Genomic DNA, 13,813 nt, shown 5'->3' with positions numbered 1-13,813 from the left:
CGCCCCATCTTTGAGGCAAAGGTACTGGCTGCCTCTAGGCCCATATTTTCCCGCTGACTGCAAGCACGCGCCGTTTGCACGCGCTCAGTACAGTGTGTGAGTGGTGCACACTCTCACACACATGCCCTGAGAGGCACTACCTGTCACTGCCTCAGCCTCCATGATTCTCGTCTCCCGTTGTTATTTGAACAAGAAATACAGCTATTTTGACTATGAAAATGATCCAAATGTATAGGAAACACACCAAAATTGGATTAAAAGCATAGACCACAGGACAGATATTACATTATGTTTTATTATACTATTCAACCATGTTGAGCCCTTTACCGCCCCTGGTGGCAAGGTGAGGCACTGCCTCACTTGCCTCCTATGAGTGCACGTGCCTGAATAAATCCTTCCTAAAAATTAAAATCGACTCACGCAAACGTGTGTCCTTCATGTTTTTATTGAAAACAACATAGTGCTGACGCCGTACGGCATCGGTTTTTCGCTTTCCAAACAAGGGGTGCGCGCTCCCGCGTCAGGGGAAACAAATCCTCACGGGGAACCAAATCTGGCACAACACCTGTTGGAAATCAGGGCTGCACCTTTGGCGTTCGAAACGAGGCAAAGCAGGAGTATGGCTTGGGGTCAGTGAAGAGGATTGGGAAAAGATCTGGCGATGACCTTTTTGACTCTTGTCGTTTTGCTTCTTTTGTTCGTCATCATTGGCATCATTGTCATCCAAGTAAGCACAAATAAGGAACTTGTTCAAAACCATCGCTCATCTCTGTTCCTTGCTCATCACACGCGCTCACACACACACACACACACACACACACACGCACGCACGCACGCACGCACGCACGCACGCACACGCACGCAGGCACGCACGCACACACGCACACACACACCAGACAAGAATGGATGGCATTTGGTGCTTTTATTTGTGATGGTCACTCATGAAGCAAGCAAGCCACGGTTGGACTTGAAAGCAACATAAGAGTTTTAGCCAAAGTGTAGATTCAAATCTGAAGTTACACCTTCACGTTCACAAATTAGGATGTTTCAACAAAGGTGAGAATAGAAGGGGAGGATTTCAGAGTAGGGCTTTCCAAACCACACGAGCAGTTTCAAGTTGAGGTTTTCATGGCAATTTGAGGCTTTCAAAATAGGGTGTCAAACAAAGATTGGCTGGAAAAAGCCGGGTTAGGACTTCAAGCGAAGAGTTGGAAGTTGGTCCTGGCAAACTCGTGGTGTATGCTGTTCAACATGGCGTCATCGCGGTGCCCAGCTGCTGCTGTCCTGAGGGCGCCTGCCGCTGGAGGTGTCAGGCGGCGCGGCCTCTCAGGCGTGTACGTGAAGCTGAAGGTTGTGCGGTAGTCGAGGTCGTCGCACGGGCGCCGCAGGGAGATCGGCACTGTCACCGTGCCACCACCTTCGTGACGGCTGTCGGCGCCGTAGCAACCGCACTGCAACGCGCACACATCGGGAACCGTGCAAACTAGGCACTTGGTGGACCTAAGCACCAAATGAAGCACAAGAGGGTTTCAAATTAGGCCGGGGTAAGGTTTCAAGTCAGCCGTTAGCTTCAAGCTCTGGGCAGAAGCTTCAAAGTTGGCCACCAAAATTACGGACTTAGTCTAACGTGAGCGCTTGAAGCCTGCGGTAGAGTGTCAGGTAAGGCTCCCAAGTTCAAAATGGGCTTTTATGGCTTCAAGGGTTTTAAGACAGGTTGACCTTTTCAAATTAAGGCTCCAGGGTTAGGCCTGCGCACATTTTGTTAGGATGGACGTTTGGATCCAACATGAAGGTTTGACGTTTCAAGTTCAAGGCAGAGTTGGGGTTTCATGCTTTGCATTCCAATCAGGGTTTAAGAAGGGTTTAAAAAGGCTTTGGATCTCAAAGGAGGCTCAACTAAGGGTTGCGGTGGGAAACGAGGCCTTGAAACCAGAGTCAAGGTTCCAAAGAAGGCCTTCAAGTTGAGCTTTCAAAGGAGGGTTTGAAGATAGGCACTTGGGGGGGGGTTCCCCTGTCACCTCTGCTGCTCTCGGCAGCTGAGCCACAAGGTCTGCATTGTCCGTCCGGAATGGCGTCACGTGGAAGCAGGAGAGTCTTTGGATCGTCCTACCAGCATCTCGATGGCACCCGCTTGGCTCAGCTCGCCTGCCGTGACCCAAGAATGGTGTCAAACACTACCAGATCCATTTTGGGGGGTTGATCAGGTTTACGATTGCAAAGAATCAAAAGGAGATTGGGCAAGGTGGGCTTCCTCGCTAGGCCGAATGTCTGGAATCCGTCTTTCAAGTCAGTGCGAGGCCTTCACAAAAGTGCCGTTGCAAAAGTGTGCCAGTTTTGCAAATCCACTTGCGTAGACGTTTGCAAAGGGAGACAAACAGTAATGCATCGTGGTGGAGGGATTTGCGTGCCCCAATGATCCTAGGAGCCATGTTGTCTGGGGCTTCATGCCCCTGGTAGGGTCAACCATGGCAAAAGGGTCCTAGGTGAGGGGCCAGACAAAGCACGGCTCACAAAACCCCTTATGATGATTAAGAAAATCGGACTTAGTTTTCCCTCGCCCGGACACGGGTCACCGGGGCCCCCCTCTGGAGCCAGGCTTGGAGGTGGGGCTCGAAGGGGAAGCCTTCGCCCATGGGGCCCGGCCGGGCACAGCCCAAAAAGGAAACGTGGGTCCCCCTTCCCATGAGCTCACCACCTGTGGGAGGGGCCAAAGGGGTCGGGTGCAGTGTAAGCTGGGCCAAAGGCAGGCCTTGGCGGTCCGATCCCCGGCTGCAGAAGTTGGCTCTTGGGACATGGAATGTCACCTCTCTGGCTGGAAAGGAGCCCGAGCTGGTGTGCGAGGCAGAAAAGTTCCGACTAGACATAGTCGGACTTGCCTCCACACACAGTTTGGGTTCCGGTACAAGCCCTCTCGAGAGGGGCTGGACTCTCTTCCACTCTGGAGTTGCCCACAGTGAGAGGCGTCGAGCAGGTGTGGGTATACTTATTGCCCCCAACTGGGCGCCTGCACATTGGGGTTCACCCCGGTGAACGAGAGGGTAGCCTCCCTCCGCCTTCGGGTGGGGGGACAGGTCCTGTCTGTTGTTTGTGTCTATGCACCAAACAGCAGCTCAGAGTACCCACCTTTTTTGGAGTCCCTGGAGGAAGTGCTGGAGAGCGCTCCTTCTGGGGACTCCATCGTTCTACTGGCTCTCTCTCTCGTATAACGTCAGAGCTCCAACTTGGTGTCGTGGAGCCACGCCAGCATCTCTGGTCCCAGGTCGAAGAGGCCGGCCTCTGAGGGTGGTCTATATAGGGGGCAGGTGTTGATGATGTGGTTGGCTGTCTGCTCGGGGTCTTCACACTCGCATGCCGCACTGTCCGCCAGTCCCCACTGCCGCATAGACATGTTGAAGCGCCCAACACCAGTTCTTAAGCGGTTCAGTGTGGTCCACTGCTGGCGAGGTAGTTCGTCTCCTCCTATGGCGCCGTCTCCTGGTTCCCAGACATAACGGTGCATGAGGGAGTGGCCAGCTGCCTCCCACTCCTGCTTCCAAACTGCTGCCAGCCAGGCATCTCTGGAGATGTCTTCAGGGATGGTGTTAGGGTTTGCAGAATATCTTCATCGTATGATTATGTTGGAATGTAACCTGTAATAATTTACCTAGCTTGTCCTGTCTTACCAAAGTAGTAGACCAAAGTGCTAAGATATTTTCACCTGATTGACTAGCTGCAGAGGAAGCAATCAAAGTTGCTTTGTTTCCACAAAGTCGTAAAAGGCCCCCTGCTATGCTTTGATCAGCAGGGGAGCGTCTTCACCCCTTCCTGGGTTCTCACACCCCCACTTTCAACCCCACTGTGTTTCTTCTCAATAAATATGCACCTGATGAGGCCTGACTTCAGACTTCATTCGACCATCGCTGTAAGCACAGCGACGAGTGAACTCTCCGCCTGCAGGTGTTTGAAACGACTAACTTGTCTCCAGTGTGGTTCTTGCAAAATAAGTTAGAGTGAGCACTACCCTAACATTTTGGTGCCGAAACCCGGGACCCTCATACCCGCCATCTGGCTGACGGAGGACGACGCGCTGTACACCGTCGACGGGCCAGCGTCCATTAGGAGGACCTGGTAAAGAAAGACCTGGGAAGGAAATCCTTCGCTGGGCCAGCGTCTTAGGTCTGCCTTCGTCTGACAGAGGTGGATTGACGGGACCCGGCAGTGCAACGAACCAGGGGACAAGTAAGTTAACGCCCTAAAGTTGTGTGATTGTGTTGTTGTGAAACGCGTAAAAAGGTAGAGGTGCACGGAATATAGCTTGGGTTCGAGTCCCAGGGGAAGTAACAGACTAAGAAAAGCAGAGCTTCTTTTTCGTTCATCGAAGAAGTGCGTAGATTCTTCTTTGTCTGTTCTTCCAAGCTGAGGGATCTGGCTTGGGTTAGAGTCCCAGTGGAAGGAACGTGCTAAGAAACACGGAGCTTCTTTTTTGTTCATCAAAGAAGGGTGTAGATATTTCTTTGTACGTTTCTCCGGCCAAAGAACAGCTTGGGTTCAAGTCCCAGTGGAAGGAACGGGCTAAGAAAGAACAGAGTTTCTTTTTCCTAATTGAAGAAGGGCGTAGATTCTTTTTTCTGTCCGTTCCTCCAAGCTGTTTGGGGGGGTTTTACACCCATCCTGGATAGGCCTAAAATTAAAAAGCGCTGGAGTTTGTGTGGTTGAGAGTGCGACTGGTAGGATAAATTGACCGCAAAGAGAATTTGGTGGAAGGTCAATTTAAACCTGCATTGAGGATCCTCAAAGAAAATAAAAATAAAAAAAATTGTATAAACCTAAAATACCTAATTAAGATGGGAAACAAAACCGGTAAATCCCTAGCTCTTGAAGGAGATGAGAAGTACATGGCATGTAAATTTCTTAATTGTATGCAATACATGCCAAAGTGGAAGAAAAAGTATGGAGTAGAAGGGACGTTGAAAGTTGAAGTGTGGAAGATGGTGGTTGATGTTTTGGAGGAGAGTGTAGATAGAACGACAAAGGGACTGAAAAAGAAAAGAAAAGAGAGAGAGTTGAATTGTGCTAGAATGTGGTTGAAAGCTTCACAAGAGAAAAGAGAACAAATTCAGGAGACAAAACCTGGAAAGATAAAAAGTGATGAGACCGCCATTCAATTAAGATTTGAAAAAGAATTCTGGGTGCACAGTGGCACCCCATTCGATGATGCGGCTGAGAGTGCTTATCAGCAACGTCTTAAAAACGCGCTCATCACTGTTTCCCCCCCCGACTTCGGCAACTGGGTGAGGAAACATTTGGTGGAAGTAGATATTGCAAGTGTGACAACAACTATGCAATGGGCCAAAAGTTCTGATGTATTTCATCTAGGCGATGATGATGATGTTGACCTAGATGAAGATACAACAGTCTTCTTTCATGGGTCCCAGCAGGCCAGAGGAAGAGGCCAACAAGGTCGCAGGCCGCAATATAAGTCAAAACCCCCATCAGATTCTGACAACTGTTGGAACTGTGGGAGACGGGGACACTTCGCAAGAGAGTGTCGTCAGGCAAAACGACACCTATCAAAGGGTGGAGGAAGGGGCAGAGGAAAAGCCAAATTGTCAGCGTGACTAGATTCCTCCCCTGTGATCTCTTGTGCTCCTACAGAGGAAGAAATAACAGATGTCCATATGAAAGCAAGACATGTCATTGTCAGATTATTAGAACGTTTTTAGATTGTTAGAGCTCCTGTCCATGCAAGGAGTATGACAATGCTGTTGTATGCCCAATGACAAATGACCAGAGATCAAATTGTGTATGTACACTAAAGTTAAAATTTGCAAAACAAGCGGTAAATGAATGCAACTGGCTTCTAGAAGATAAATAAAACTTAGAATGTGCTGTCCTCGTGTGCGTGGGAGGGACCAGCTCATGATCGACCACAGGAAATGGCCAGCCTGTGACGAATCATTGGTGCTGGGATCTACCTTACGCGCGCGAGAGCTGTGCATGCGTGTTAAAATTATGAAAATTGGCTGACCTTTTAGTGTACAGAAATTTGCTAGACTGTGGTCTATCCAATTTGCACCGTAGAACAGAAACGCTTTTGAAAGATAAAAATGAGAGGAAAAGAGAGAAATCTGTTTGCGAGCAGAAACTGATCCACACTAGTGCATGTTAAGTAAGAAACGACAGAACATGCTTTCAGGAATTGGAAGAATCAAAATTGTGAACGTAAGACGTTCACATTTAATAGAAATAATTGACTGGTTGTGTTATAAGATTATACAAACTTCTATATGCGAGCTGATTCTGAGAGATTGGGTTCTTCAAATTTAAAAACAAAGAAAGACTTCTGATTGATTTGCCAGCAGTTTTTTTGTGTGTTGAGTTTTTTTTTGGATTGGTGGATTGTTCTATCAGGAACCTTGAGATGAAAACGGTATGTGAATGTTGTGTGGTGAGCTTGGATGAATTGGGACCGACGTGATAGAAAGTCTCCTTCTTGGAGACTGTGTGTGAGATGCAAATGAGCATTGATGACTGATTGCCTGAATGAAGGGAATATACAGGTTGAATGGTTGACGTTGTTGGACACTACTATCGAAAATTAGTAGAGCGACTTTGAAGAAAGAGTGATTTTGAGTACGTTAAATGCTAAGGAAGAAATAAATACATAAAGGAAATAAAAAGGTTGCTTTTGGATTGCTAATTAACTAGATAAAATAACTGGAGAACCAGTAACACATGCAGAAGATGTGTGAACTGGGAAACTGAGAAGCGTTTTGGAAGGAAAATCAAATTAAATGATGATAGAGTCATATGTGGTAAAGAACACATCCTCCCAGACAGTTTGTCAAGGTGTGAGACATGGGCGTCGCCAAGCCTCAGAAGGAGGGAATGTTGTATAGAGAGTGGGAGATAAAAAAAAAAATAAAAAATAAAAATTATATATATACAACACTTTACTGCATATAGATTCTCTAATACATACGGCGTTGTACCATTGAGTTAGTTTTTTTTTCTCAAACTTTTGCTGTAAACAATTGGAAGATGATTGAAAAGTGACTGAAGAAGCCATGAGGAAGTGGTGTAGCTGTTTGGAAGGGCACGCGCTTATGCGTTTCCCTGGCTAATCAACATTATTTAACTGAGAAGGGGATGGGCAAAGGAACCATCTGCTACAGGACTTAAGGTCCGTTCCTCCAGTAACCAAGATCAGAGAATCTCCTATAAAACAGGAGGCAATAAATGGGATAGCCTCTGTCATAAATGGTCTTTGGTCAGGAGGAGTCATTCGGAAGTGCTCAAACACTTCTCGCAGACACTCTTATTTGCCCAATTCAAAAGGGCAATAAAATTGAAGAACAGTCCCTGGCAGATTACATGATCAGAACGCTCAGACTGACAGAGGTGTCAAATGCAAATTTACTGCCGCCTGATCTTTCATCCTCACAGGTCGACAACCCCATCAAGCCAGGAGACTGGGTCTACATCAAAGTCATCAAAAGAAAGAACTGGGCCAGCCCACGGTGGGAGGGACCATTCCAAGTCCTGCTGACTACCCCCACCGCAGTAAAGATAGCTGAACGGCCAAGCTGGATTCACCTCAGCCACTGCAAGTTGCAGAGAGTGCTGGACCCCTAATTCGGAGTGGTGGGGAAGACTAACTTCAAAGGAGTCCTATCGTTTAGGGTGGGACGTCTCAATGTTGGTGAAGAAAACAACGATCCCCACTCCGCTAGGCGAGGGGATGTCCCGGTGTCTCTGCCATCCTAGTAGCAACGGGGCTCCATATGCCAGATGGATCCTCTGCTGCGTTGTGGCTGGAGCGTGCTATGGTCTATGGACTCAACTGAACAGACCAAGTGACAATGTTGACCGTGGAAAACGATGGTCACACGATGAGAACTTTGAGGACTGGTCATGGGACCCGAGAAACCCATACGAAACCAACACGTGGTACCGCTACGTCAAATTCACTGTGAGATCGCACACACAGGAGGGCTGCTATGTGTGTTCCAAACTCCCTCCGTCCTCCACACAAGTTCACTTGGAGGCCAGAGCAATGAATGTCACTGAAGCGAAATGCATGGCATCCATGGGAGGAGTTGGATATCAACACCGTGCTGTCACAGTCAGTGATGCCGACCCGTCCCGCCCTGGACTTGCGGAAGGTACCTGTGATCAGCTTTTCTGGACAAATCTCAATGTGACTGTTAAAGGACGGACACTGCCGCAGGTGGCCTTCACAGACCGGCCACCTGGAGTGAACTATACGTGTTACATCCAAGGAAGTGAGACCCACAAATGCATTGACAGAGACTGCTCTCCAGGAGGGAACTGGATGGGAGCTTTGGACATCGCCACTGAGTGTCAAGATAAGAGAGCCATTTCAGGTGGTGAGGGCTCTCCGACCAACATGGCTGCACCATCAAACGGAACATACTTCATACAGAACGGCTGGTGGCTTTGTGGTCACAAGGTTTATCCGATGCTGCCCGCCAACTGGACAGGAGTGTGTGCACCAGTGTGGGTGACAGACCACACCTACAGGATTCAACATCGTCAGCTGACGACAGCACACAACTCTTCTGGACGTCGCCGCAGGGCGATTACAACCTTTGACCCCCATGACCCTGTCTGGGGTGCAAATGTTCCGGACGACCATAAAATATGGCCTGTCGGAAACAAAGTTGTTCATGCGCTTTTTCCTTGGATCGGAGTTGGAAAACAATCTCTCTTCATCGAGACACTGAACTATCGTTTTCAATCCTTTGTGAACCTCTCACTGCAAGTCGATGATGGACAAAATAGAGAGATCCAGGCTATTAGACTAATGGTCTTGCAAAACAGGATGGTTCTGGACTTGTTGACGGCAGCACAAGGTGGTGTGTGCCACATCATTGGGACTTCCTGTTGCACATACATTCCAGGAGATAACGACACGCACATCAAGGAAGCCATGAACTCACTGAGGAATTTGCAGCAGGCCATGTCGGAGGATAACATCCCACATCAATGGGATTTCTTTTCATGGCTATTCTCTGGCGCGTGGTGGCAGTTGCTGTTGAGACTTGTGACGCCTGTGCTTGCTGTGCTGGTATTGTTGTGCTTGTTTACGACCTGTGTTATCCCGTGTTTGAAGTCTGCTGTGACAAGGTTTGTGTCTTCTACCGTGGCACAAGTGCATATACAACTTCTCAGAGATGACGGATGTGATGACTATGATGTGCTGCGAGACGTGGGTTGCGTAGATGCTGTTTAGCTCAGCATTCTTTTACAGAAACTTGATGATTTGACCATCGAAAATGCCTGGCAAGTGATGGGTACAATGACGTACTGTTTCTGTGTTTTTCTTTTTCTTTTTTTATTGGTAACATTCTGGTCGCCTAAGGCAGAGGGGCCGTGTAACTCTTTTCCTGCATTTTAATCTGGCCGCAGGTTTTTCAGTTGCACACAAAATTTGGACTGGAGCATTGAGGGAAATGCCTCGTCTTCACTGGAAATTATTGCTGTCATTGTATTTTCTTTCTTATGTTTGATTGATCGGGTTTGACATACTCATATGATAAAACAGGGGGGATATGTTAGGGTTTGCAGAATATCTTCATCGTATGATTATGTTGGAATGTAACCTGTAATAATTTACCTAGCTTGTCCTGTCTTACCAAAGTAGTAGACCAAAGTGCTAAGATATTTTCACCTGATTGACTAGCTGCAGAGGAAGCAATCAAAGTTGCTTTGTTTCCACAAAGTCGTAAAAGGCCCCCTGCTATGCTTTGATCAGCAGGGGAGCGTCTTCACCCCTTCCTGGGTTCTCACACCCCCACTTTCAACCCCACTGTGTTTCTTCTCAATAAATATGCACCTGATGAGGCCTGACTTCAGACTTCATTCGACCATCGCTGTAAGCACAGCGACGAGTGAACTCTCCGCCTGCAGGTGTTTGAAACGACTAACTTGTCTCCAGTGTGGTTCTTGCAAAATAAGTTAGAGTGAGCACTACCCTAACAGATGGAATTGAGCATCTCTTGTGCTGCCAAGTTGTAGGGGTGGCATGCCTTGAGTCTGCTTGGTGGAGCTGGAGTTGTTGTAGTGTTGTCCAGGATGTGCCAGTTGTTATCTTTTGCCTTCGTGGCGAGAACGAGGGTGGCAGCCTCTCGCCGAAGGTTGGCCGGCGCTATTCCCGCATGGACAGGCAGGAGGGACACAGGGGTGGGTTTCAGGCATCCTGTTATAGTTCGGAGGGCGTTATTAATTGCCACATCCACCTTTTTTGGCATGGGGGCTTCTGTTCCAAACTGGAGTGCAGCACTCTGCTGCAGAGAAGACCAGCGCTTGGGTTGATATCCGCAAGATCTTAGCAGAGGCTCCCCACGTTGTTCCAGCAAGGTGGCGGATCAGTGCAACCCTGGATGTCACCTTTGCCTTCAGATCTTCGAGGTGTTGTTTGAAGGATAGGGTCCGATCCAGACGCACGCCAAGGTACTTTGGGGCTTGTTGAACCTCCAGGCGTTTGCCCTCAATGCTCACTGCCAGTTCTCTCCTTGCTTCCCTGGTGCTGAGATGGTATGATGCACCAACAGTCTTTCCAACGCTGAGCTGGAGACGCCACTTTTGAAGGTATGCTGCCATGGTGCACATGTCTTCATTCAGGCCGTCTTCCGTCGCCTTCCACGTTGGTCGACTCAGCATGATGGCAAGGTCGTCTGCATAGCCATACTTTCTGGATGCTGTGTCCGGTAGGTCGTATATATAGATGTTAAATAGTGTTGGTGAGAGAACTGACCCTTGCGGTACCCCGCTCCTCAGTCTACGGAGCCTACTGCACTGCCCACTGCTGGTTTGGAGAGTAAAGCTGCGGTTGGAAAGCGTCTCCATAATGAACTGCACCATGTGTCGGTCCGGTATGGTCCTCAGCAGCTTCAGGTGGAGTCCCCGGTGCCACACGGTGTCATATGCGGCAGTTAAGTCCAGGTATACCACTCCAGCTTTCTCCTTATCCTGGAAGCTGTTCTCGATGTCTTGGGAGAGTAGGGTAATCTGGTCTGCTGTTGACCTTCCGCGACAGAAACCAGCTTGTTCCCGTGGGAGTTGTGAGTCCACCACTGGCTCTATGCGGCTGTGTATCATTCTTTCCAAGATCTTAAATGGGACACTCAGCAGTGAGATGCTGAGTGTTCTACTGGGTGACTTCAATGCTCACGTGGGCAATGACAGGGCGCAATTGGGAGGAACGGCCCCCCCGATCTGAACCAGAGCGGTGTTCTATTATTGGAATTCTGTGCTCGACATGGATTGTCAATAATGAACACCATGTTCAAGCATAAGGGTGTCCATGTGTGCACTTGGCACCAGGACACCCTAGGCCGCAGTTCGATGATCAACTTTGTAGTCATGTCATCGGATTTGCGGCCGCATGTTTTGGGTGAAGAGAGGGGCGGAGCTGTCAACTGATCACCACCTGGTGGTGGGTTGGCGCCGATGGTGGGGGAAGATGCCCGTCCGACCTGGCAGGCCCAAATGTACTGTGAGGGTCTGCTGGAAACGTCTGGCAGAATCCCCTGTCAGGAAGAGCTTCAACTCGCACCTCCGACAGAGCTTTTCCCACGTCCCGGAGGAGGCGGGGGACATTGAGTCCGAGTGGACCATGTTCCGCGCCTCCATTGTTGAGGCAGCTGACTGGAGCTGTGGCCGTAAGGTCGTTGGTGCCTGTCGTGGCGGCAATCCCCGAACCCGCTGGTGGACACCGGTGGTAAGGGATGCCGTCAAGCTGAAGAAGGAGTCCTAACGGGCCGTTTTGGCCTGCGGGACTCCGGAGGCAGCTGACAGGTACCGGGTGGCCAAGCGGAACGCGGCTTCGGCGGTTGCTGAGGCAAAAAACCTGGCGTGGGAGGAGTTTGGCGAGGCTATGAAGAATGACTTCCGGACGGCTTCGAGGAAATTCTGTCCACCGTCCAGCGTCTCAGGAGGGGGAAGCAGTGCACCGTCAACACTGTTTACAGTGGAGATGGCGTGCTGCTAACCTCGACTCGAGACGTCGTGAGTCGGTGGGGAGAATACTTCGAAGACCTCCTCAATTCCACCTACACGCCTTCCATTGTGGAAGCAGGGCCTGGAGACTCTGAGAGGGACTCTCCAATCTCTGGGGTCGAAGTCACTGAGGTAGTTAAAGAACTCCTCGGGGCAAGGCCCCAGGGGTGGATGAGATCCGCCCGGAGTTCTTAAAGGCTCTGGATGTTGTGGGGCTGTCATGGCTCACATGCCTCTACAACATTCCGTGGACATCGGGGACAGTGCCTCTGGATTGGCAGACTGGGGTGGTGGTTCCCCTCTTTAAGAAGGGGGACCGGAGGGTGTGTTCCAATTACAGGGGAATCACACTCCTCAACCTCCTTGGTAAGGTCTATTCAGGGGTGCTGGAGAGGAGAGTCTGTCGGGAGGTCGAACCTCGGATTCAGGAGGAGCAGTGTGGCTTTCGTCCTGGCCGTGGAACAGTGGACCAGCTCTACACCCTCGGCAGGATCCTCGAGGGGGCATGGGAGTTCGTTCAACCGGTCCATATGTGTTTTGTGGACTTGGAGAAGGCGTTAGACCGTGTCCCTCAGGAAGTTCTGTGGAGGGTGCTTCGGGAGTACGGGGTGCCGAGCCAACTGGTAAGGGCGGTTCGGACCCTGTATCACCGATGCCAGAGTTTGGTCCGCATTTCCGGCAGTAAGTCGGATTCGTTCCAGTGAGGGTTGGACTCCGCCAAGGCTGCCCTATGTCACCGATTCTGTTTATAATTTTTATGGACAGAATTTCTAGGCGCAGCCGAGGCGTTGAGGGTGATGAGATCCTGCCCCAAGTGGAGGAGTTCAAGTATCTTGGGGTCTTGTTCACGAGTGAGGTTAGGATGAAGCATGAGATCGACAGGTGGATCGGTGCAGCGTCGGCAGTAATGCGGACTCTGTACCGGTCTATCGTGGTAAAGAGAGAGCTGAGCCAAAAGGTAAAGCTCTCAATTTACCGGTCAATCTACGCTCCTACCCTCACCTATGGTCACGAGCTATGGGTCGTGACCGAAAGAACGAGATCCCAGATACAAGCGGCCGAAATGAGTTTCCTCCGCAGGGTGTCCGGGCTCTCCCTTAGAGATAAGGTGAGAAGCTCGGTCATCCGGGAGAGGCTTGGAGTAGAGCCGCTGCTCCTCCACATTGAGAGGAGCCAGATGAGGTGGCTCGTGCATCTCATCAGGATGCCTCCTGGACGCCTCCGTGGGGAGGTGTTTCGGGCATGTCCCACCGGTAGGAGACCCCGTGGACAACCCAGGACGCGCTGGAGAGACTATGTCTCTCGGCTAGCCTGGGAATGCCTTGGGATCCCCCGGGATGAGGTGGATGAAGTGGCCGGGGAGAGGGAAGTCTGGGAGTCCCTCCTAAAGCTGCTGCCCCCGCGACCTGACCCTGGATAGGCGGAAGAAAATGGATGGATGGATGGATGGATGGATGGATGGATGGATGGATGGATGGATGGATGGATGGATGGATGGATGGATGGATGGATGGATGGATGGATGGATTAGTCTGGACAAAAAGATGGCTTCCAATTTTATATAGCATCTTTTCATGAGTTTTGCTGATGAGGGCATAGATCATACACATTTGTGGGCAGCAGCATGGGTAGTGGTGGGCATACTTGAATACGGTCTCGGCCTTGCAGCAGCCGAAGCAGACTTTTAGGTGAGGCCCCAGGTTTTCGCCGCGCAGTTCCAACGTAGCCGCGTAGCCGCCGCCGCTGAGCTTGGACGCAACGAGAAGGAGGAGAGTCGTGTGAAGGAATGAATGCATGTGAACTACTCGCG

General features: G+C 50.1%; 1 protein-coding gene across 4 annotated transcripts in view; it reads right to left on the bottom strand.

Moving 5' to 3' along the window:
* Positions 1-429: 429 nt before the first annotated feature.
* Positions 430-13,813, bottom strand: part of LOC119123422 (recombining binding protein suppressor of hairless-like protein) — a 21,931-nt gene continuing 8,547 nt past the window's right edge. For all 4 annotated transcript variants that reach the window (XM_037252539.1, XM_037252538.1, XM_037252541.1 and 1 more), the window contains 2 exons: positions 13,648-13,751; positions 430-1,500 (listed from right to left, as the gene is read on the bottom strand). In XM_037252539.1, the coding sequence (XP_037108434.1) occupies positions 1,197-1,500; positions 13,648-13,751 (408 nt within the window). In that variant the 3' untranslated portion in view covers positions 430-1,196. The remainder of the gene's footprint in view (positions 1,501-13,647; positions 13,752-13,813) is intronic.

The sequence above is a fragment of the Syngnathus acus genome, chromosome 5 (assembly GCF_901709675.1).
Source record: "Syngnathus acus chromosome 5, fSynAcu1.2, whole genome shotgun sequence".
In the NCBI taxonomy this organism is placed as follows: Eukaryota; Metazoa; Chordata; class Actinopteri; order Syngnathiformes; family Syngnathidae; genus Syngnathus; species Syngnathus acus.
Note: the sequence above shows the minus strand (reverse complement) of the source record. Positions and strands in the feature narration are given on the sequence as shown.